The sequence below is a fragment of the Branchiostoma floridae genome, chromosome 7 (assembly GCF_000003815.2).
Source record: "Branchiostoma floridae strain S238N-H82 chromosome 7, Bfl_VNyyK, whole genome shotgun sequence".
Classification (NCBI taxonomy): domain Eukaryota; kingdom Metazoa; phylum Chordata; class Leptocardii; order Amphioxiformes; family Branchiostomatidae; genus Branchiostoma; species Branchiostoma floridae.
Window position 1 is genome coordinate 17,475,550 of NC_049985.1, and position 24,276 is coordinate 17,499,825.

At 46.8% G+C, this 24,276-nt stretch overlaps 4 protein-coding genes across 4 annotated transcripts in view; 1 reads left to right on the forward strand and 3 right to left on the reverse strand.

Moving 5' to 3' along the window:
- Positions 1–4,842, reverse strand: part of LOC118419914 (progressive ankylosis protein homolog) — a 16,535-nt gene extending 11,693 nt beyond the window's left edge. The window contains exons 1-5 of the mRNA XM_035826577.1: positions 4,415–4,842; positions 2,985–3,189; positions 1,799–1,917; positions 941–1,024; positions 239–541 (exon numbers count right to left, since the gene is read on the reverse strand). Coding sequence (XP_035682470.1) covers positions 239–541; positions 941–1,024; positions 1,799–1,917; positions 2,985–3,189; positions 4,415–4,492 — 789 coding nt within the window. The 5' untranslated portion in view covers positions 4,493–4,842. The remainder of the gene's footprint in view (positions 1–238; positions 542–940; positions 1,025–1,798; positions 1,918–2,984; positions 3,190–4,414) is intronic.
- Positions 4,843–5,351: 509 nt separating this feature from the next.
- On the forward strand, positions 5,352–9,853 carry LOC118420107 (bone morphogenetic protein 2-like). Its single transcript, XM_035826810.1, has 2 exons — positions 5,352–5,835; positions 7,231–9,853. The coding sequence occupies exons 1-2, from the start codon at positions 5,352–5,354 to the stop codon at positions 8,412–8,414; spliced, it is 1,668 nt and encodes a 555-aa protein (XP_035682703.1). The 3' UTR covers positions 8,415–9,853.
- A 532-nt stretch (positions 9,854–10,385) lies between these two features.
- Positions 10,386–13,220, reverse strand: LOC118420108 (nicotinamidase-like). Its single transcript, XM_035826811.1, has 5 exons — positions 12,662–13,220; positions 12,122–12,273; positions 11,866–11,940; positions 11,632–11,780; positions 10,386–11,250 (listed from the first exon to the last, which is right to left on the reverse strand). Exons 1-5 carry the CDS (start codon positions 12,943–12,945, stop codon positions 10,963–10,965), a joined length of 948 nt encoding a protein of 315 aa, XP_035682704.1. The 5' UTR covers positions 12,946–13,220; the 3' UTR covers positions 10,386–10,962.
- Positions 13,221–14,033: 813 nt separating this feature from the next.
- Positions 14,034–24,276, reverse strand: part of LOC118419138 (cytoplasmic FMR1-interacting protein 2-like) — a 30,403-nt gene continuing 20,160 nt past the window's right edge. The window contains exons 18-30 of the mRNA XM_035825445.1: positions 22,715–22,823; positions 22,412–22,531; positions 21,369–21,568; positions 20,944–21,031; positions 20,390–20,533; positions 19,680–19,770; positions 19,249–19,379; positions 18,966–19,038; positions 18,688–18,724; positions 17,988–18,045; positions 17,417–17,655; positions 16,508–16,655; positions 14,034–16,064 (exon numbers count right to left, since the gene is read on the reverse strand). Coding sequence (XP_035681338.1) covers positions 15,897–16,064; positions 16,508–16,655; positions 17,417–17,655; positions 17,988–18,045; positions 18,688–18,724; positions 18,966–19,038; positions 19,249–19,379; positions 19,680–19,770; positions 20,390–20,533; positions 20,944–21,031; positions 21,369–21,568; positions 22,412–22,531; positions 22,715–22,823 — 1,606 coding nt within the window. The 3' untranslated portion in view covers positions 14,034–15,896. The remainder of the gene's footprint in view (positions 16,065–16,507; positions 16,656–17,416; positions 17,656–17,987; positions 18,046–18,687; positions 18,725–18,965; positions 19,039–19,248; positions 19,380–19,679; positions 19,771–20,389; positions 20,534–20,943; positions 21,032–21,368; positions 21,569–22,411; positions 22,532–22,714; positions 22,824–24,276) is intronic.

The following is a 24,276-nucleotide window of genomic DNA, read 5'->3' on the forward strand; positions in this document are numbered from 1 at the left end:
ACACACACACACACGCACACACACACACACAACACGCGCGCACACACATACACACACGCGCGCACACACACACACACACACGCGCGCACACACACACACACACACACACGCACACACACACACGCGCGCGCACACACACACACACGCGCACACACACACACACGCACACACACACACACACGCACACAAACACACACGCGCACACACACACACACACACACACACACTTACTACTCACGTCCACAGCCTCCTGTCCACCCAGATCTCGCGAGACTAGCAGGTTGACGAGCGGCCTGCTGGCCTTCTGTGTGGCGGCCACCATGCCGAGTGGCCACCAGAACTTCAGCATCCTCAGCACCGTGAAGCTGTCCTTGGCCTCCAGCGGCTGGAGCTGGCGCATGCGCGGGTACACCTTCCACAGGAACCCGGACAGCACGATGCCGAACCGCGCCAGCTGGCCCGCGTACCCGGCCAGGATCGGGATCAGCAGCGGGTCGTCCGTCTGGAGGCTGGTCTCCATCAGGCCCAAGGTCACCACCACCTGAAGGTCAACCACGTCAGAAAGTGACGTCAACAATTACTGTGTACATCTGCTGACATCATCAACTAATGTGTGCATGTATAATGGCATGCATCATCAGATGTACTGTATACATCTGCTTACATATCAATTACTGTGACGTACATCCACTGATCCGATAGGCCAAATCTTTCTCATCGACGATGTTTGTGTATAGCAAAGTCATCGGCAATGAGGTAGTTGTGGTCAAGGAAAGACAGTAAATACCTGTAGACAGACGTCAGCGATGGATCCCACTGCCACCACCACGGTGTATCTGTGCTGCAGAGTCACGCCTGCCAGACTAAGTACTAACCTGTAGACACGTACTTGTACTAACTAACCTGTAGACACCTAGTAATCGTACATGTACTAACTAACCTGTAGACAAACATCAGCTATGGATCCCGCCGCCACCACCACGGTGTGCCTGTGCTGCAGCGTCACGCCTGCCAGGATCCACGACTGGGGAACAAGAAATGCGGACAGAGCAACACAGTCAGGTCATGTACCAAAGGACAGCGCTGTAATTTCTTCTACTCAGAGAACTGCGGCTGCAGGTAAAAATACCGTTACGTAAATTAACCTTTTCACTAGGCTAACATATCAAACATATGCTCATGAGGTAGTGATTAATTCTTCTTCTTCTGCAAAAGACACTGAAAGAGACACTCCCTGCCTAGACTGCAGGAAAGCTGCCTCCTTTAAAACCAGTCCCACCGGTGCTGTATAACACTGTCTGTCTCTACTACTTCTACTTACCAGTGTCTACTTACCAGCCCCTCTAACAGCGGGAAGCCCGTGAGCAGCAGCATGGCCCGGCGCGTCCCATTCCCAACAACAGGTCCCACCTGGTGCTGTATAACAGCTACTTACCAGCCCCACCTGTGCTGTATAACCAGTATTTACCAGCCCCTCCAGCAGCGGGAATCCCGTGAGCAGCAGCATGGCACGGCGAGTCCCGTTCCCAACAACAGGTCCCACCTGGTGCTGTATAACCACTACTTACCAGCCCCTGGTGCTGTATAACCACTACTTACCAGCCCCTGGTGCTGTATAACCACTACTTACCAGCCCCTGGTGCTGTATAACCACTACTTACCAGCCCCTCTAACAGCGGGAAGCCCGTGAGCAGCAGCATGGCCCGGCGCGTCCCATTCCCAACAACAGGTCCCACCTGGTGCTGTATAACCACTACTTACCAGCCCCTGGTGCTGTTCATGTATAACTACTACTTACCAGCCCCTCTAACAGCGGGAAGCCCGTGAGCATCAGCATGGCGCGGCGAGTCCCGTTCCCAACAACAGGTCCAACCTGGTGAGCCGTCTCTATCAGCAGCGGGCCCAGGGGCGTCAGGGCTGGGGAGGGGCAGGGGGTGGGGTTTGGGGGGCGGGGGGAGGAGGGAGGAGGGAGAGAAAGAGAGCGGTCATTAATTTCTTGACGTCAATATATGGTAACACTTGATATGCTCTCCAAGCAGAGGTTAGACACTGGCGTTTTTGCCGGAAACGAACCTATGCTGGGAGAGTACAGTTCATATATATTGCAGTGTTTAAACGTGCCTATGTTCCCCGCAGATAACGGTGAACTAGCTTTACCTATGAGCAGGTGTATCCCTGACGTCAAGCAGCCCATGACAGTATTAGAGAGGACCTCCCGCCTGCCGTCCGTCCCTGTACCAGAACCAGCCCCATGGATATAGGTCACCCCACGGATAAAGGTCACCCCATGGATATAGGTCACCCCACGGATTTAGGTTACCCCGCGGATAAAGGTGAACTAGCGTTACCTATGAGAAGGTGTATCCCCGCCGTGAAGCAGCCCATAACCGTAGTAGAGAGGACTGCCCGCCTGCTGTCCGCCTGGTTATGCACCAGCACCAGCCCCACGGATATAGGTTACCACCCGGATATAGGTTACCCCGTGGATAAAGGTAAACTAGCGTTACCTATGAGTAAGTGTATCCCCGCCGTGAAGCAGCCCATGACAGTCGTGGACAGGACCGCCCGCCTGCTGTCCGCCTGCCCGTGCACCAGCACCAGCCCCACGAATATAGGTTACCCCACGGATATAGCTTACCCCACGGATAAAGGTGAACCAGAGTTACCTATGAGTAAGTGTATCCCCGCCGAGAAGCAGCTAATGACAGTAGTAGAGAGGACCGCCCGCCTGCTGTCCGCCTGCCCGTGCACCAGCACCAGCCCCACGAATATAGGTTACCCCACGGATATAGCTTACCCCACGGATAAAGGTGAACCAGAGTTACCTATGAGTAAGTGTATCCCCGCCGAGAAGCAGCTAATGACAGTAGTAGAGAGGACCGCCCGCCTGCTGACCGCCTGGTTATGCACTAGCACCAGCCCCACGGATATAGGTTACCCCACGGATATAGCTTACCCCACGGATAAAGGTGAACCAGCGTTACCTATGAGTAAGTGTATCCCCGCCGTGAAGCAGCCCATGACAGTTGTAGAGAGGGCTGCCCGCCTGCTGTCCGCCTGGTTGTGCACCAGCACCAGCCCCACGTTCTTCAGCTCATGCACAGGGCCCGCCAGGAACTTGGTGAACGTGAACGCCAGCCCGTAACTCGCCGTCACGTTTTCGGAGAACGCCACGCCGCGGTTCAGCGCCTGGACACAACATTGGCAACATGAACATTGGAAACCTGAACGCCTGAAAAATAACGTTTGGGCACATGATTGGCAAGGACGTGAACGTCTGGACAGTCAATATTGTAGAATAACGCCTGTACAGAACATTGACATGGTGAACTCCTACTGGTACAGAACATTGACAAGGTGAACTCCTACTGGTACAGAACATTGACAAGGTGAACTCCTACAGGTACAGAACATTGACAAGGTGAACTCCTACAGGTACAGAACATTGACAAGGTGAACTCCTACAGGTACAGAACATTGACAAGGTGAACTCCTACTGGTACAGAACATTGACAAGGTGAACTCCTACTGATACAGAACATTGACAAGGTGAACTCCTACTGGTACAGAACATTGGCAGCGTGAAAGCTGCAATGGTTAGATGGGGGACGGTGCCGACTTCCGACAACCTTTGACCCATTTCTGACGTCAAGGTTCCGCGATTTTCAACGTTGGCTATATTCGCTTGTGCCGGGAAAGGGAGTTTGCCGAGGAAGGGAGTTTGCTGTGGAAGGGAGTTTGCCGTGGAAGGGAGTTTGCCGTGGAAGGGAGTTTGCCGAGGAAGGGAGTTTGGCGTGATAGCGATTCTTTGCCCCGTCCGAGCGGACTGCCTTCCCTGCATCTGCTTGAAGATCCTTGACGATTTTAGAAACGCAAGCCTAGCCTGAGGTCACCCAGGGTTCAAGCATTGCACCAAAACAACCGGTCGGACACTTCGTGCCTGGCTGGCAGATATTCTTGCTGTGTGCTTTCATGGTACACAAATAACGACACATCACTTGAGTCCATTGTGTGTAGATTTGTAGTAAACAGTGCTATTTTCAGCACAGCTTTCTGCCTGCTAGTCTTTTAGGGGCTTGGCACAATCATCGCAACACATGATTTACATCGAGGAATGACGCAACACACTGTCGCCAGAAAGACGTGTATTTCATAGCACCAGGTCGGTTTAGAAAGCTTGCTGGACAGACTGGTAACGTAACCTTGTAAATAGTAGCCTAGAGAACCATACTCTCGATACCGTGCATGCTGTCGGACTCACTGAGTACTGTCATACTTTACCTGCTGCCCGACACCTATAGCGATGGACTTGAGGTCATACGAAGGTCAGTACTGTCACTACCACACTATGAGTATCCATACTGCCACACTGCCATTACTGTCCCTGTCATACTGCAATACTGCCATACTGTACCTGTTCGCCGATGTCTATAGCGATGGTTGTACAGGCCAGCGGCACCAGGAACTTGACGAGAAGCCAGTAGTCTCCCATGGCGGCGTGTCAGACAGTGCTCAGCGATCTGACTAAAACAGCTTCACTCGGCAAACGTGCGTCTAGACTTCAGACTTGTACTGACCGAATGTTCCCCACAAGTATGCCCAGGGAAAGTCCACATGTCTCCGCTGTTAATGATTGATTCGGTCATGTACCCGTAGGACATTGCCCGCTGGGACACATGCTGAACTTTGACCCACAGAACAGCTGTTTGTCGGCAGATTGCGTCATTGTCAGACGACGAAAATTGGCGGGAAACTCGAATTCAGTCATGACGACAAGAGCTTTCTGTCATATGGAAATGTCCAGTCCTTCACCGCCTAAGATTGTGATAGCTGCATTCTTTGTTATTATAAATGCCCGCACGTACTGTACTTTCTTATCATATAAACTTGAAAGGGAGTGAATACGACTTTTCTAAATCACTAACTCTAACGTTAAATGATCCTAAACTGGACAACGTAAACAGATGTCCTGCTACAAGATTACCCAGCTTACCAAATGGCCTCGATAATTAAAAAATATAACGTTACACCTGGCCCCTTTGATTGCCCAAACCCAAGTGACCAATAAGTGTATTCGTTTGATATTTGGCATCGCTACGATAGATGTAAGCTGGTCATATATTGGTCAGTCACCCGTGTCCTGACGTGACCCGGACGTTTTGCTCACCTGTTTTCCCGCCATACGCATTCCTGTCGTCTGCAGACATGTCTGTCACGTCGGGTCAATATCCTTCAGTCCGTGTCTTGAAGGGATGATGTCGCAGTCAAGATTTTGAGGCGGCAGTGTTCATTTTTGATCGGACACGATCTGAGGCAGATCTTCCCCTTCCCTCATATCACACCCACACATCATGTCAGTGATATGCGTTGAGTTACTTTTCTGGGGCGTGTTATATGCTGTGTGCCAAGATGTCGGCGGCGTGCATGGCAACCAGGACACCGGGGATGCCAGGGACCGGCTCCTGCCTCATCCTCGGCATGTAGGGCCTCCAGGCCCGAGGACAGACACCACACAGCCCGGGGACCCGCTCCTGACACAGGTACGGCATGCAGGGCCTCCAGGCCCGAGGACAGACCTGACACATCCCGGGGACCGTCTCCTGCCTCATCCTCGGCATGTAGGGCCTCCAGGCCCGAGGACAGACCTGACACAGCCCCGGGACCGACTCCTACCTCAGGTGCGGCTTGTAGTGCCTCCTGGCCCGCAGACGGAGCCCCGGGCGGACCCCAGCTTCATGGCGGAGCTGTTCCACCATCTCGCCGGAGACTCCGGCGCCAGGAGAACCGGTCCGACTCCGTACGGGGCCACAACAATCAGGTTCTACCGCAGCCAAGGTACGATGATGTTCAACCTTATAAATTACCATAGTTCTACGATCGACGTTACGTAAGTCACACTTTACACGTATACGTTTTTATTTCTTGACATGTTTACTCGCCGCTCCATGCAGTTAATCAACAGAAAACTACTGACCCCCCCCCCCCCCCCCATCGTATTTGGTTCAGTTCCAACCAGATGTGGTGAGGGAAGATGGTACTTTTTCAGGTCGTCCGGTTTCTCTAATACACAGAATTCATGCGACTCTATGCTTTTGGGGCGCATGTTTCACATCTATACATAACTACCCCGTCTTATCCTTGTAATAATTACCGGCTTGGTTTCCGTGTGACATGTGTAGTAGCATTTCTGGCGCGGTTTGTTTACTGCGCTGCCATGGAAACCACGCCTGGGGTTTACGTTTATTTTCTCCTTTACAAGCTTTTCATTGATGTCATGCTAATTATAATTTGAATCCTATGACGACCATGTTGCCGGGTAATTGAATTATGCAGTAGCAGTTTGGTGTAGTTAACAGGCGTTGTACGCTGTACATAATCCAACATGGCGCAGGTGACGTCAAATGAAAGGCCTTTATATGTCTAGTCTGGTCCTTCGGTTTACAACCGTAACGTTGTTCCTGCACAAGTAGTAATAATAACGACTACCTCTAATGCATGCTGTAACAGTTTTTCTTATATGTAGTATTAATAACTACTTTACTACATGTATATAGTGTCAGACGTTGACCATTTGAAGACAGATTGATTTCATTTTCTTGTTGGATTTGATTTGATTTGATTTCATTCCATTTGATCTGGCATGGGTTATTACAACAGAACACACGTGGAGGACGGACCGTTGTTGCCTGACCATCGTTTATTCTTGCGCTAGCTATAGACTCCTATAATAAGCCGTTTCACCGTTCAAACTGCGCATGCACTGCCCCTAACACGTAAACACACTATACTTGCTATATAACCAAGCATGATTGATTATGTCTCATTATCAACATTGTGCCATACTACGCACGCGTAGTTGAAACTGTGAACAGACTTATAGCATGGTGTTTTGCGTGTTATTGTCTCTTGGCTGTCATAAAGCGTGTGAGTGTTCTTTGGATGCAGCTTCCTATAGTTTCTGAATTTAAACATTGACAAGACGTATATACAGAATGTGTATTGCCTCTCACAAACTATGTTCAAAATTGGCCTAAATGTCTTCTGGAATGAATGATTTATGCATATATTTATCCGTTATTTGTTATTGCATTGTTAATCTCTTACTAGTATGATATTTTGATTTTCATCCACAGTCTCTCCCGCCCACACCTTTTTGAAAAGCGGCTTCATGGCCAAACAAGCCACTTGACGTAGATTAAGACTTGTCTTGTTTTGTCTTGCCTCCTACAGAATCAGCCGTCCCGTTCCACCTGCGGCACGAGAGCGGCAGCCTGGCGATGTCCTTCAACGTCTCAAGCCTTCAAGACAGTGCTGTGGTGACGTCAGCCCAGCTGCGCGTCTTCAGACGGGCCAAGACGTCCTGGGAGGAGACGACGTCTTCCTTATGTCGCCTGTACGTCTTCCGTACTTCTCAAGACGGTACAAAGGTGAGACAACCTGTCAGTAGGAGGCGGTTCCACTCCGCTTCCTCTGGTTGGGAGGTGTTTAACATAACCCAGTGTTTCGGTCGGCACCAGGGGGCGGACAGAGTTCTACAGCTGGTCGTCAAGGTGAAGTGCAAGTCTGGCGGGAACAGCACCGAGCTGGTGGGACCGAGAAACGACACGCACCACCCGTCCCTGGTGATGTACATCCGTGACAGCGGGGAGAGCAACACCAGCGAGCCGCCCGCGTTCCTGCCGGTTACAACGGAGCTGCCAGTGCGGCGGGGTCTTCCTGTCAATGGGCCGGTCATAGCGTCCCGACACGACATTCTCACACCACACGACGGTCCCTCACGACACGACAGTCCCACGCCACACGACAGTTCCCACAGAGCGTCACGACACGGCCATCCGACACGACACGGGAATTCCACAACAGCACCACGACAGAGCAGTCTACGAGGACACGACAATCCTTACCCAGCGACACAACACGACATTCCCAACGCAGCGACACGACATGGCACTCCATCATCATACGGCAGTCCCTCTCCAGCTTCACGACACCGACCTTCAGCCGTGCGACAGCGCCGACATGCGATTCTCGGCAAAACTGCCTGCCACCCCAAACGTTCCGTCCGCCCCGGCCACGCAGGTAACGCCCACCCCAGGCGCTCCTGCAAGTCCTGCAAGCGGCACAGCCTTTACGTGGACTTTACGGAGCTGGGCTGGGGCTGGATCATCGCGCCGGCGGGGTACACGGCCTACTACTGCAAGGGTCACTGCCCGCCCATCATGGGGCAGCACCTCCGCCCCACCAACCACGCGGTGGTGCAGAACATCATGGGCACCCTCCACCCCAGGGTCCCGCCCGCCAGGTGCGTCCCCGGCATGCTCCGGCCAATCAGCGTGCTCCATTACGAGGAGAACGGGAGCATCATCTACAAGGAGTACCCGGATATGGTGGCCATGTCCTGTGCCTGTCGGTAGATGTACCGGATATGGTGGCCATATCCTGTGCCTGTCGGTAGATGTACCGGATATGGTTGCCATGTCCTGTGCCTGTCGGTAAGTGTACCGGATATGGTTGCCATGTCCTGTGCCTGTCGGTAGATGTACCGGATATGGTTGCCATGTCCTGTGCCTGTCGGTAGATGTACCGGATATGGTGGCCATGTCTTGCGTCTGCCGGTAAACGAACACTCACAGTAGAGAAGTGCCCTTATGTCCCAGATTATGGCAAAATGGCACTGTTGAAGTCAAGATTCTTCACTAAAATTTCATGTAATGAGATACTCAATACAAAAGTTGCCCAAAAATACTAGATAATTTTCTGTGACTGCCGACAGTCCACAGGTTCTGTCTGAAATGTCTAAACGTTTACACAATTAATCCGGCGGTTTTTGTATTGATTATTTCATTTCTGTTTAATGTAAAATCGCTTTGTCACTGATATAAACGTAATAAGTTAAAAAGTGAAGAACTATGATATAATAATTGCCAAGAAATATATATATATATTCGTTTCATTTATCCCTAAATGGAGTATAAAATGACACCTTTGAAAAAGAAACGTAAAAAATATACTTTTTACTTGTAGTTTTATACATACTTAGTTTACCCTGGGTTGCCTATGACTGCACAAGGTAAGAAACGTGACACTTTGCCGACGGAAAAAATAATCGTAATCCTACAAAAAGCGTTCCCACTGTATAGCGGTTTGAAAACGCTAGGTGGCGCTTCTTACATCGCTTCAGGCGTCTGACGTCACCCCAACCGCTCGGCAAAGCTGGTCACGTGGTCTGCTGTGTATGACTGGCGACCAGTGGCTGAATCTTGTTTATTTTCGTAACTTTATATCAAAGATTTATTTATGAAACTTTTGTTTCAACTTCGTGCTTAAGCTGAACAATAGTGTAATTTGAAAGAATTATGAAGTTGTAAAAAGGCCGACATGTCCATTTAGATTATCTTCCAAAATTGTAAACAATAATCTAAAGATAATTTGTAATTCCACCTGAGTGGTTTTTGTAGGGACATTATTCAATATTTATATTTATGCTTGACTGTATACCATATACCGGAGCACTATTGAAAAGGTTTAGTTATTAGTAATGCCGTTAAATATCACAGATGTGCAATATCTCTATTTTAACTTTCAGAACATAATATATAACTTACCTCACTAGTCTAATATTAAGTAATGTCAATGAAGACATATTTTATAAAGATATATCTATTTATAAGGAAATATGGTAATGTCTATCTATGTTGATAATGCTACAACTTTTGGCTCGCCCCTAAGGCGTCGCCAAAAATAAGGGAACTTGTACAGGACGGAAACCGACCCGGAAAGGATTATGGACTCACGAGTGACGTCATCAAATGTACTATAGTGTTACGAATTAAAGTGGAATTTTTGGCAGTGAAACGGTCTTTTGTTCATTTTACGTATTTGTGTTGAATGTTTCGTACTACAGTAAAAAAAGTAGTTCTACTTAGAGGAAAGGCTTATCATTAAGGTGATGAAACAGCAGGAATCCTCTCCGAAAATAATCTCGTCAGGTTGGTAGATCATTTTGGATATTGCAGTTTTCTTTTTACAAGCAGTTATTTCTTTCCTGCTGACGATAAGAAAGTCAATCCCAGTGATGAACTGGGACGGGGGGGGGGGGGTTGAATACAAATTTAGCCACGTTTTGGATTGCTTTCTCCCACAAAAGCGCCACCTACATCGGCTACATATACATGTAGCGGCGACAAGCACCACTCCAGTCAGAGGCTCCGAGGAGGATATTTGATACTGATAGGCATCGAAACGTCAACAGGTGACAATTAACAGTTGTCCAAAAAAACCTCCAATATACTACAAGGAACTCATCTGCTTTCTGGAATTAACAGTAAAATTTTCTTCAGAAGCTTAAACAATTTTGTACATCAACGAATATATCAGTTCTGCAATAAGAGAATGCAACACAACAGGTCTACATGGAACACATCGGACTTCAAAAAGCTACCACACAAGACCCATACATACTTGGCCAATTGTTTTGGTACAATAACGAATTTGTATGGTCATTAATGTAGCAAAACACTGGATGAATATGAACACGTCTAGAGTCTTGAAACATGTTTGTTGTGTGACGGGGAACATGCGGCTCCAGCGTCTTTTCTGAAGATGTGGCGTAAGTGTGAACGGTTGGCCGAGGTCTCCTTCTCCACATATATATACTAAACTCTCTCAATGGATCGACTTGAAACATGTTTGTTGTGTGTCGGTTCGAATAAAATTCCTAAACGGCTCCAGCGTCTTTTCTGAAGATGTGGCGTAAGTGTGAACGGTTGGCTTGAGGTCTCCCTCTCCACATATATCTACGTCTAGAGTCTTGTGTTACCTACTCTTATTGCAGTAATGACATTGTCACTTTTCTGGCAGTCCTGATAATATCAATATGACAGTCAGTACTACAGTAAGATATCAGTACGAAGTCAGTACTACAGTAAGATATCAGTACGAAGTCAGTACTACAGTAAGATATCAGTACGAAGTCAGTACTGCAGTAAGACAGGCTAACACAGTAACCGCAGCGGGACCCGCCAGCCCTGCAGACCCGGACACCCCCAGCACCCTGCCCACGTCCTCGGCCCGGATCACCGAGACGCCCGCGGCCTCCATCTCGGCCATGGCTCGCTCCACGCCCGCCGGAGTGATGCCCCTGGCCGCGTCCCGCACCACGTACGTGTCGTACCCGAGCCGCCGCCCGTCCAGCGCCGTGTAGAACACGCAGAAGTCCAGCGCTAGCCCCGTGATGATCAGGCTCCGCACCTGGGACAAGATGGCTATGTGGTTACTATACTACCTTATCACAAGTCGGCCATGTAGTCATACATACTTTTCAGTGGAGAATGGGACCGTTGAGCTACCATAGATTTCCCAATGCATTTCATAGATTAAGAAGAATTTTTAACCGTTAAGCATATTTTGTCTTGCTGCTCATATATGAACATATGTCAAGTTCCAAATATGAAATCAACGGTCACAAAAATCCAATTTTAGCGAATCAGTAGTCCGTACTACAAACCTGTCGCTGCCAAAGGTGCGAGTCCAGTTCTGTCTGACGGAAACTAAAGTAAGTTGTCAGTAAGTATTCAGTAGTCAATATTACAGTAACTAGTCAGTAAATAATCAGAAGTCATTACTACAGACCTGCCGCTGCCGCAGTAGCGAGTCCAGCTCCGTCTGCCGGAACCCGCCGTTATCGAAGAAGGCCGAGTAGGAGTCCACCTCGCAGCGGTAACCCTTCTGTACCACCAGGTCGCTGGGTTCTGTAGTCAGCTGGGGGTGGAACTCAGCACCTGGGGAGCACAGTAAGCAGTTAGTACTACAGTAATAAATCAGTAGTACAGTAAGCAGTCAGTACTACAGTAAGTGATCAGGAGTACACCTCGCAGCGGTAACCTTTCTGTACCACCAGGTCAGTGGGTTCTGTAGTCAGTTGGGGGTGGAACTCCGCGCCTGAAGAGCACAGTAAGCAGTCAGTAATACAGTATTCAAGCAGTATTTCAGTAAGCAGCGGTAAGCTTTCCGCACCACCAAGTCGCTGGGTTCTGTAGTCAGCTATGAGGGGAACTCAGCGTCTAGGCAGCGGTCACGGGGTAGGGGCTAGGGGTTAGGGTTAAGGTTGTTCACTACCCACCTGTTGTGTTGATGACGCAGTGGTCCGGCCAGAGCGTCTGGTTCAGCCTGTGCGCGACGCTGCCGGTACAGTTCACGGCGTACGGAGAAGGTCCGGTACACAGCGCGCCTTGCGAGTCGTAATCCAACTCCATCACCTCAAAGTTAGAGTAACTAGAAAAAACAGACAAGAATGAACAGTTTGACGTTACGAAGTTACGCCATTGCTAGTGATGACACCAAGAGGCCGGCCTGTTCATTTGGAATGGTGACAGGGAACGCACCTACACTCGTGGTTTAGTGCAGTAGAATCGACCAGGCGTACCCCAGTTACCCGGAATGTTAAGAAGCAAAGTAGACGTGGTCCGGGCAGTGTGAGTCCTGAGATATATCTGTATCCTCCTTTCCACCAGGTATAAAATTTACCTGTATATGTACCAAACTGCGCGAACCTTCTTGCGTGAATCTGGATGTTGAGAGGCAAATGAGACGTGATCAGCGCCGTGCCAGTCCTGGGACATGACCACCAGGCCCCGGTAATATTTACCTGTACTAGACTTACCCTGGATGTTGCGAGGTGAATGAGACGTGATCAGCGCAGTGCCAGTCCTGCGACATGACCACCAGGTCCAGCCCGTCCCCGTACCGCTCCCTCAGCCCGTTGATGACGGGGATAACGTCCGCCCCGCCCGGGACCGGGTTCTCCCCGCCCGGCACGAAGCAGTTCTGCACGTCGATGACGACCAGCGCGACGGGGCGGTCAGCTGGGCCCACCGTCAGCGCGCCGCACGCGCACAGGACAGACACACACACGGACAGCTTCAGGAACATACCAGCTACCGCCATCTTGGTTTTCCACTCTACAAACTTCTTTTCTTACGTCAAGAAGGAGGTGGTCAGCTCCTTTATCTTGTATGTACCCAACGGGTGAATTTAAGCACCAAACAATGGGCGTGGCATATAATGATTCACAATCATAAAAGTACTCATCGCGACATCACCAGAATTGGACGCTAAACAATACCTGTTAGCCTTCTGACTTCGTCATATCTACAAATTTCATGCAAGTCATTTTCGTCGTTAATTTTTCCTTACAAAGTGGGCCAAGACTGTCCGCAGGAGTTTGCCGCTGCTGTGTGCGTGTTGGCGTTCCGTGCTCGGTGCTGCACTTTGCCCCCGGCCTGACAGGTCAGTATTTCTGAGCAAACATCGGAGCAGGGCCAGTCAAACCTCCGTGTTCTCCACTGACTGGTCCGTGTTTAACTTAGCATCAGTCACCACAGGAACAGTACCGGTGTTTTCAGCGACTTTTTCCCCAGTTCGTTTATTGGACCCCATGCACGCTCTTGGAAGTAATTACGTGAAAGGTGGCCTTGTGAATGTATTATGAAAAGCTCTCCCCCTGAATACAATAGATATCAAGCCACTGTTTTCACTGTTTGATGAGCCACCCTAATGTTCGAGTCTTACCGATTTGAACTGTTTAAGCCAATAAAACAAGTATTACATAAATGTCATAATGTCGTATTACGCGGTAACGATGACAAAATGACAATGGTGATGCCATTTTACGTGCACAACATCCAATTTGATGGCATACACCAATCCGTTTGGAAATTATGAAGGAGATCGTAAGAGCCGCCTACCCAAGAATGAAAAAAGCCGGTCTAAATAGAGTTAATATTTTAACATAACCGACGATCAGAAGCATTAAGTCCTAAAGGCTGTGTGGGCCCGTTGTGTGTCGTACTGGTAGTTAACTGGAGGGTACAAAAACAACCAAAGGTTGTTTATCATACTAGAATTCCATTCAAATTTGCTAAGTCACTATCCACACAGAAAGTTAACCATCCACACACAGGTAACTATTATTAACACACAGGTAAACATACCTGTTAACAACACAGTTAGACTCACAACAAGAGGCAAACAAATTCTGTGTATTTACGGTTATATTTCCTTATCAATACCATGCATGATGTACACTTAAACAAATACCCAAACCTTTGGCAACATAGCCTATTAATAGTACTACAAAGATCTTGCCTAGAAATAAAACAAGGAAACATCATACAGAGATTCTGCACTTACAGTTATCATGTATGTATGCCATGTCATGTACATTATAAAAAAGGAACAAAAATACACCTTAATGAAGTAGGTGGGGATCAGAAGGAATGTTGTAATGCAAACAAGTGCAGGAAATTTAAATATCATACATGTGGATAAATTCACTGAATCTTATGTGTCTGTATGCATTGCAGAGCGACACCATGGATTTCCTGTGTTCTTATTCCCTTAACAGTGTTCAGATAAATCATACTGTGTTATATCACAAAAATATGCCAAGGGTGAAATTCTGTCAATCCAACTACATGTATCAAATTATGAATACTGGCTGCCAATCAAATAAGTGCAACCATAGCAACCCTCTGAGTTAGATGTAGCAAAGTAAACACCACTAAGTTAAACATACCTAGTCCCACCTACCTCCAAACAAAAACACATATTACTAATTATTACATATAGACTGGCAAAACCCCCTTTGTACACAATAGCAATTTCAACAAAACATTTTGAGAATTCATAACGGACATTTTCTTGAAAACATGGGAACAAAATGTAACTTTACATACCAGTACATGTACAAAATGGAAAATGTAGTATTAAATCATACCATAACATTATGCATGATGGTTACAATGACAAGTAGTACCTGTATGTATACATTAAGTTGTAAAAAGCTAACACTACGTATGGCAATTCTCACATTGTAGCAATATGGCAAAATTCCCCGTGCAATACTGCAGTCCACAGTGGCACAGGCGGCGTTACGTACGCGTGGCATCAGCGGTACAATTATCCTGCACCAAGCTTGGCATCTCCTGACCCATACAGCAGTGCTCTGAGACTTCAGTATGTTTTTCCCACCACCCACTTCTTACCTCAGACTCTCATATCCATACACCTTAGCAATGAGCCTGGCACATCCTCATTCTTGTCTCTTTTCAGCTTTCCATACAGCCTGACTTGGGGCTATGGAATTACATTGTACTATATCTTACAAATGGTGTTGCGGAATGCTATAATGATAATACATTGCAGCTATACCTTAACATAGAAGTATCATGTATGTATGCCACATTGTCAATTGAGACAAATATATCTCTCACAGCTCTGTGGGCATGTTTGTTTCAAAGCAATATCAGCTCTACCATCACAATTAATGGACATGATTTTCACCATCGTTAGGCAACTGAACAAATTTTGCATCAAAGATTAATTAATGGTATCTGTGGCGTCTTGGCTCCCAAGCCGACGCTGAAAGTAGCTAAAGCTAGACAATAACTGCCTAGGAGGAACAATAGCAAGGGCTTAGCCATGGACTGACTGACAATAATGAGCTACACTTGGTTTGTATCTAGCTAAAAAGATAAACACTAAATACCAAAGTTAGCATGACAAGAAGCCTGACTTAGCAGGAAGTTAGCATGATTAGTAACTGGTGAATAGGAGGCTAAAATAAGGTTCTTATTGCCTAGGGAGTCTAGGCTGACCTAGCAGACCTAGCTTGACCTAGCAGACCTAGCTTGAACTAGCAGATCTAACCTGGGCTGGTTAATCTAACCTGTGCTAGCCAAACTAGCATGAGCTAGCCAGACTAGCATGGGCTAGCCCAACAAGTCTGAGCTAGCAAATCTAGCCTGATCTTGCAAGTTTAGTCAGACCTCACATATCTAGCATATTAGCATATCTAGCATGGATTAGCATACAGTACCTAGCCTTAACTAGCAGATCTAGCATGAGCTAGCGAGAGACTGGTGGATGGGAGGCTGGAAGCAGCGCACATGCTCCACTGGCAGGCTGTCTGCGTCGCCTGACTTCAGGTATTTGTTGACTGTAGCGAAAATCTGCGTGTTCAGGATCTGGAACTTCCTTATACGGTCGCACATCCGACGCAGGTTCTGAGACAGGAGGGAAAAGTCTGGTTAGAATAACCTTAAAAATTTTTGGTGGCAATAGCAAAAGCAGTTTTATGTTTTAATATGTTTTAATGTATGACCCCAGGAAGAGTAGTGGATGCACATGTGTATTCACTAATGGGTGTCATTTTAACAATAAACAATAATAATAAACAATAAACAATAGTACTGAATGTAATTAGTAATACATCTAAAACTCACAAAGAATCTGATTGGTAACTTCAAAATACTAAGGCTTTTTTCTGTATATTAAATTATAGTAAGTAAAACTGCCCTTTGGCATAAAACTTCGGCATAGCTTCTGTATCTGTATAACCACCCTACAGAACACATCAGCTTCTGTATCTGTATAGCCTTTATACCCCCCCCCCCCTCAAAGTGGCTGTGTAAAACTTGTGATGTCATCAGAATGTGTGCACACTCACCACTCCCTTGATGACATCATCCTTCAGGTCGGCCTTGTTGATCTTCAGGATGTGGTAGGCGAAGTCGAGCGCCTCGAATCTTCTCTGCTGGCCGAGAAGGATGGTCATCAGGCAGCCTGCCCAGTTCAGACTGTCTCCAAAACATTGTCTACAACAGAACAGGAGCATTGGTACATGTTACAGCAACATTGTTACAGTCATCAGGCAGCCAGCCCAGTTCAGACTGTCTCCGAAACATTGTCTACAACAGGACAACAACATTGTTACATGTTACACAGCAACACTGTCACATGTTACACAGTAACATTGTCACATGTTACACAGCAACATTGTCACATGTTACACAGCAACATTGTCACATGTTACACAGCAACATTGACCCCGAAACATTGTCTGGGGAAACACAGCAACATTGTTAATGTTGTCTGGGTTATAAACTTTGCAGTACCCAAACAAACCAGAAGAAGTATTCGCTCAAATATTAACTTTTCGGTACCCAAACAAACCACTACATCTACTCGCTCAACAGTTAGCTCTGCAGTACCCAAACCAATCACTAGGTGTACTCACTGCAGTACCCAAACCAACCACTAGGTGTACTCACTCGACCGTGAACTCGTTCTCGCCCACAGGCATGCAGTAGACGATCTGCAGTACCCAAACCAACCACTAGGTGTACTCACTGCAGTACCCAAACCAACCACTAGGTGTACTCACTGCAGTACCCAAACCAACCACTAGGTGTACTCACTCGACCGTGAACTCGTTCTCGCCCACAGGCATGCAGTAGACGATCTGCAGTACCCAAACCAACCACTAGGTGTACTCACTCCACAGTGAACTCGTTCTCGCCCACAGGCATGCAGTAGACGATCTGCAGTACCCAAACCAACCACTAGGTGTACTCACTCGACCGTGAACTCGTTCTCGCCCACAGGCATGCAGTAGACGATCTGCATGGCGCTCCAGAGCCGATGGAACTCGGTGCACTCGTCGATGTTCATGACCCCGTTCGCGGGAGGGGGGCCATGCCAGATCTGGTCCTCCAGGAAGGTCTTGATCCGGGTCAGGATGATCTCAAACATGGAGAGGCCGCAGCACAGTCGTTCTTTAGTGAGGAGGTCTCCCTCTCGAGCTATGGCTGCTTGCTAAACACAAAGGGAAACAGTCAGGATATAAGCACACATCAGCTTTGGAGGCACACAGTGTGGCAACAGCTGGTTATTAAACTTATGTTACAACAAGTGACCTATGAAACACCAAATTGAAATAAGACTAGTAGTAACAACTTGCTACTGAAAAACACAAGTCATCACATTGTGTCTGGACATTGATAACAAAAGTTTTGCTGCCAGAATGTTAGCATGGGGCAAGATGCCCTTCCCATTAGTATTTATGAACTAATTGGAACCAGGAGCTCAATTGTGAAGCTGCTACTAAGGAAGGTACGCAAGGAAGTTAACTTTGCAGTTATTCTCACCTGAGGCGTCCCCAGCTTCTCAATGACAGACGTCACCTGCAGTGCCTGGTACTTCTGTGTTTAAGTACAGGTGGGGTGTACAGGTGTGATGTACATGTGTGGTGTACAGGTGTGATGTACAGGTGTGGTGTACAGGTGTGATGTAGAGGTGGGGTGTACAGGTGGGGTGTACAGGTGTGGTGTAGAGGTGTGATGTACAGGTGTGGTGTACATGTGTGGTGTACAGGTGTGATGTACAGGTGGGGTGTACAGGTGGGGTGTACAGGTGGAGTGTACAGGTGTGGTGTACAGGTGTGATGTACAGGTGTGGTGTACAGGTGGGGTGTACAGGTGTGATGTGTTGTTTCTGCCCAGGATTGCCTGAAAAACAGGTCTAGATTGACCTGAGCTGTATATGCCTGGTTAAATAAATAAAGTGAAAGTGAAAGTGAAAATGTAAAGGTGTGGTGTACAGGTGGGGTGTAGAGGTGTGGTGTACAGGTGTGGTGTAGAGGTGTGATGTACAGGTGGGGTGTAAAGGTGTGCTTACCTGAGGAGTCCCCAGTTTCTCGATGACTGACGTCACCTGCAGAGCCTGGTACTTCTGTGTTTAAGGACAGGTGTGCTTACCTGTAGTGTATGTACAGGTACAGGTGTGCTTACCTGAGGAGTTCCCAGCTTCTCAATGACAGACGTCACCTGCAGAGCCTGGTACTTCTGTTCCAACTTCTTCATCTTGGCCTCTGGTTTCTCTCCCTCTGGAGAACACAGAAAACTGCATCATACAGGTGCACAAGGTACACAAGGATGATACAGGTGCACAAGGTACACAGGGATACACAACCGGGTACCAAAACAGTTAATACTCAATTGCAAGCTACTGGGTAAGATCTATAAACGTCAGGCGTTTCAAACAGCATCTGTCTTCCATCAGTGACTGGATAAGGAACTGTAGTGACCAGGTTTTAAACCCAAATTCTGAATTGAAAGAAGGCTTACCTTTCACATACTGCCTTGGAATGATGTTCTGGAATGGAGCTGCATGTAGCAAGTCTCGAACCTCCTCCTGGGACTGGGGAGAAATTTGTTATTCAAAATTACAATCCGTGGTATCCTATAACACAGCTTTGCAGTCTCAGACCAGGGTTTTCACTGTACAGTTTTTTTTGTGGTTTTAGACTAAAATTTTTACTATGCAGCATTATTTATGGTCTCAGACCAGAGTTTTTTTTTTACTGAGTAGCATTCCATGTGGTCTCAGACCGGAGTTTGTTGTACCTACCAGGCTCTGCTCACACAGCAGACAGAAGAGCACAGCGTTGCCGACCTCCCGGAAACTCTGGAACACTTCGGTCTTCAGCTCCGGGTAGTTGATGATGTCTTGCAGCTGGGCGTAGTAGTACTCCAACACCGCTGGGGAGGGGGGCAAAATGTGTCACATTAGGGAGATAAGCTGTAGACTCTTCCAAATCTACTGTAGTTAAATGTTGTTCTGCAGCTTTGCATAGCAGTACTCCAACACAGCTGGGGAGACAGGCGGGGGGGCGGGGGGTTAAAAATAAGTCTTTTCATTTTCTGTCACCTGTCTGGCCCCTCCACAACATATATTGAGCTGCAGTATCACAATAGACAAAAGGATAGAATTAGGTTAGGGTGAGATATTGGCACACCTGTACAGTGTTGTATGTACTGTATGTAGCTTTCTAGACTTACCCGGGGATCCGTAGTCAAACCGGGGCAGTTTGCAGATCTTCGGCATGGAGTCCATCAAGGTCTTCACATACTGTCTGATGCTGCCCTGGATCTGTAGGGGTAAATACAGGTATGAACACATGTACAGGTAAGGACTGGGACAGTGGAGTACAGTACAGGACAGAACAGTACAGTACGGGAGTCACATACTGCCTGATGCTGCCCTGGATCTGTGGGGATAAACAAGTACGCATGTAAGGACCAGGAGAGCACAGTACAACACAGGACACTACAGTACAGGAGTCACATACTGTCTGATGCTGCCCTGAATCTGTGGGGTTAAACATGCACACTCTTAAGGACTGGTACAGTACTACACAGTACAGTACAGGAGTCACATACTGTCTGATGCTGCCCTGGATCTGTTGGGATAAACATGTACTTGTAAGACTACAGATTACTACTTGTAAGTAGCAGACACCACGTGTTGTTCAATATTACATTATGTAGCAAGTGGCAGGACAGAACAGAAGGGGCTGGTCACCAAACATATGAATGCAATTAAGAATAAAAAAACAGAGCAGTAGGCTAGACGATGTGAAGCTAAACATTATGTATTTGCCTGCAAGTGTTCCTGTCTCTACTCACCAGGCTCTTGATATTTCGAAAAGTCCTTCGTTTTACTAACCAGACTCTTGATATTTTGGGAGAGTCCTGAATGTTCTACTCACCAGGCTCTTGATGATCTTGAGCAGTTCCTCCATCACCACGGCGATGCCCTGGTAACCAAGGAGATGGGAGATGGCACGGAAGTGAGGCGACCCCACAAACCCGGTGTACAGGTTGTAGATGTGGCCGTAGGCGTTGTTCAGAACCTAAACAAACAAACAAACAAGTAAACAGGACAAGTTCAACTGAGGATGGTTTAATAAATTAAAGCATTGTTCAGAACCTGAAGGAGGGAAACAAACAACTAAACAAGATATTATGCTGTACATTCACATTGCAGTGGTGGATGAAACGTCTGGTAATCTCCAAACCTTATCTAGTTTAAGAAGTTGTCTTGACGAGATTCACATTGTAGAGGGAAGAAGTTGGAAAATCCTACACTTTCGTGCGGTACACGTCCTATGGTTTAGAATATGTATTTTATAGTTCCAAGAGTATTGCTACCAGATGTAACAGACCTACACACTTTTGTGCCATACATGCCCTGTGGCTAGGATTAGAGTTAGGGTTATGGTAAGGTATAGAGTCTACAGACTCTAAGAACAGAAGAACACACCTTTGTGCCGTAGACGTCCTGCGGTGTGTTGGGCGGGGCCCTCTCTCTGTTCACCTCCTGGGACAGGGGAAACACTGCTCGCACAAATCTGGGGAGGGGGAGATGGCAGGGGAAGGTAAGAAGGATTTCCGATCACAACCGACCAATGTGAAGTAGGTCTGACACTGGACACAGGATGAGTTCACTGTTTAGATGCTTCCATGAAGGACAAAAAGAAAGCTGGCATAACAGGTATGATTACGGTGTCCATATATGAGTGTTGCATCATGCAAACATGGATGGTTCTCAAGTGTTTTGTCATTGAAAAATGGCTGATACTGACTGTGGTAACGTCTGAATCTTTCCCATTTACAACATCCTCCCTTCTTGACATGTCAGATACATGACTTGTTGTATCTCTGGTGTGTTCTTTATTGTGTTGTTACCTGTTTGTGGAGTTGTTGTAACAGTAGTTTGGCAGGAAGTCATAATTCAGCTCCCAGAAGACGTGAAGCGTAATCCTGCCGTACGGCGCCGAGACGTTGTGGTTCGCTTCTCGGAACATCGCCTCGAAGTCCATCAGCGACACGTGCTCGGACAGGAGCTTGTGGGTCAGTCTGTTCACCTCGGTCAGACACTCCAGTTCCTGGAAACAAACAACACAGTTACAGCATGATTACAGCAAAATTACAGCAGTCTGTTCACTTCTGTCAGACATTCCAGTTCCTGAGACAAACAACAAACATTTCAGTTCCTGATACATGCAGCAAAGTTACAGCACATTTACAACAAAGTTTCGGCACAGTTACAGCAGTCTGTTCACTTCTGTCAGTCATTCTAGCTCCTAAAACAAGCAATGAAGATACAGCTCAGTTACAGCACAGTTACGACACAGTTATGACAAAGTTTCGGCACAGTTACAGCAGTCTATTCACTTCTGTCAAACATTCCAGTTCCTGAAATATGCAGCAAAGTTTATTGTTATTTATTCCTTTATTTATCAGCAATTGGCTGTTCAGTATGCACAGCCAGGGCTGCCCAATAACCCTGTCACAATTACAAAGGGCTAACCCAGCAAGTTACAGCACATTGACAGTCTGTTCAGTATGTAAGCACTCCTGACCAGTTCCCTAAAAAATGCAGTGCAATGACAGCAACAAACAAAAAATTAGGCATATTTCCACTGACCACAATGCCTGTGTATCATGTAAAAGGGAATAAGGGATTCTGAACTGACCACGATGCCTGTGTATCATGTAAAAGGGAATAAGACATTCTGAACTGACCACAATGCCTGTGTATCATGTAAAAGGGAATAAGGGATTCTGAACTGACCACGATGCCTGTGTATCATGTAAAAACTAAAAGGGAATAAGGGATTCTGAACTGACCACGATGCCTGTGTATCATGTAAAAGGGAATAAGAGACTCTGAACTGACCACGATGCCTGTGTACCATGTAAAAGGGAATAAGAGATTCTGAACTGACCACGATGCCTGTAAGGTCTCCACTCTCGAACCTTCCGATGGCGACATCAAGAGACTTCTGCATGGCGGTGCTGATGCGCTGGGTGATAAGCCGGTTCAGGTCCACCGATCGTCCAAGGATCTGAGAACACAAGAACACAGGTAAGACTGGGGACTGTAAAACTGCAGTTCCAGAGACTTCTGCATGGCGGTGCTGATGCATTATTTTAAATATCCTCAACATAGTGTAGAGCATTGTTTGTCACTTTCAAAAATACAGTAACACTTTTTCACACTCTGTAAATAATGAGTCCTGTACACTTACCTGCACATGTCTCTGTTTGAGTAGCGTCTCGTAGCGGTTGGCTGGCGGGTAGGGGATCTGTATGCCATGCTGTGCGCACTCAGCTCGGAAACGCTTGTCCAACATGATGCTATAGAACACACAAACACAGAGGAGAAGTTAGGTTTTCTTCCTTGTAAAACAGACACTTGTAAAACAGACACTTGTAAAACAGACACTCAAAAAGTGATACTGATTTGAAACTCGAACACTTGCACATACCAGACTGAAAAACAGCAAAATGAGAAGCACTGTTTTACAGACTTTCTTTTCTATATGTAAGAGTTCTTGGTGGATGACAATGTGCAACGTTGGCACATTGTCGCACTAACTCCATAGCACGTTTTTTGGCACACATTAAGAAACATTAGCCAAAGAGGCTTGGTGGGCATCACTCCACTGTAAGGGAAGGTCGCGTAAAGTTGCTGTCCTAAGGGCGCAACGTCGGAACATGGTGGGTATTGAACTCGGAACTTATGCCTGACAGAGTGCTGGGAGTAAATAATGGTGACAAGTATGCCTTGTACAGTGCTTTTTCTGACAAATATAATTGTAAATATAGAATACCTTGCCGCCTGTGCCTTGTAGTAGGTGAAGATCAGGTTACTATCTGACATGTGAAATGATGTACAGAAAATGGTCACATAGAATACCTTGCTGCCTGTGCCTTGTAGTAGGTAAAGATCAGTGGGTACAAACGTTACTACATGTATGTGTTGTATTCTATATGTACATATACTACTAGAGTACCTTGCTGCCTGTGCCTTGTAGTAGGTGAAGATCTGTGGGTACAAACATTACTATGTGTTGTATTCTATATGTACATATACTACTAGCTTACCTTGCTGCCTGTGCCTTGTAGTAGGGGAAGATCTGTGGGTACAAACTTTACTATGTGTTGTATTCTATATGTACATATACTACTACACATGTAGAATACCTTGCTGCCTGTGCCTTGTAGTAGGTGAAGATCTGTGGGTACAAACGTTACTACGTGTTGTATTCTATATGTACATATACTACTAGAATACCTTGCTGCCTGTGCTTTGTAGTAGGTAAAGATCTGTGGGTACAAACGTTACTATGTGTTGTATTCTATATGTACATATACTACTAGAGTACCTTGCTGCCTGTGCCTTGTAGTAGGTGAAGATCTGTGGGTACAAACGTTACTACGTGTTGTATTCTATATGTACATATACTACTAGAATACCTTGCTGCCTGTGCTTTGTAGTAGGTAAAGATCTGTGGGTACAAACGTTACTATGTGTTGTATTCTATATGTACATATACTACTAGAGTACCTTGCTGCCTGTGCCTTGTAGTAGGTGAAGATCTGTGGGTACATACATTACTATATGTTGTATTCTATATGTACATATACTACTAGAATACCTTGCTGCCTGTGCTTTGTAGTAGGTAAAGATCTGTGGGTACAAAGCGTTAGCTATGTGTTGTATTCTATATGACAAATACTATTAGAATACCTTGCTGCCTGTGCCTTGTAGTAGGTGAAGATCAGGTTACTATGTGTTGTATTCTAT

Coding starts and splice junctions, on each gene's coding strand:
- LOC118420107 (XM_035826810.1), top strand. CDS start 5,352: ATGTCAGTGATATGCGTTGAGTTACTTTTCTGGGGCGTGTTATATGCT. Junction 5,836..7,230: donor CAGGTTCTACCGCAGCCAAG/GTACGATGATGT, acceptor TGCCTCCTACAG/AATCAGCCGTCCCGTTCCAC.
- LOC118420108 (XM_035826811.1), bottom strand. CDS start 12,945: ATGGCGGTAGCTGGTATGTTCCTGAAGCTGTCCGTGTGTGTGTCTGTC. Junction 12,274..12,661: donor TTCACCTCGCAACATCCAGG/GTAAGTCTAGTA, acceptor TGTTTTTTCTAG/TTACTCTAACTTTGAGGTGA. Junction 11,941..12,121: donor CTGCGTCATCAACACAACAG/GTGGGTAGTGAA, acceptor TGTGCTCTTCAG/GCGCGGAGTTCCACCCCCAA.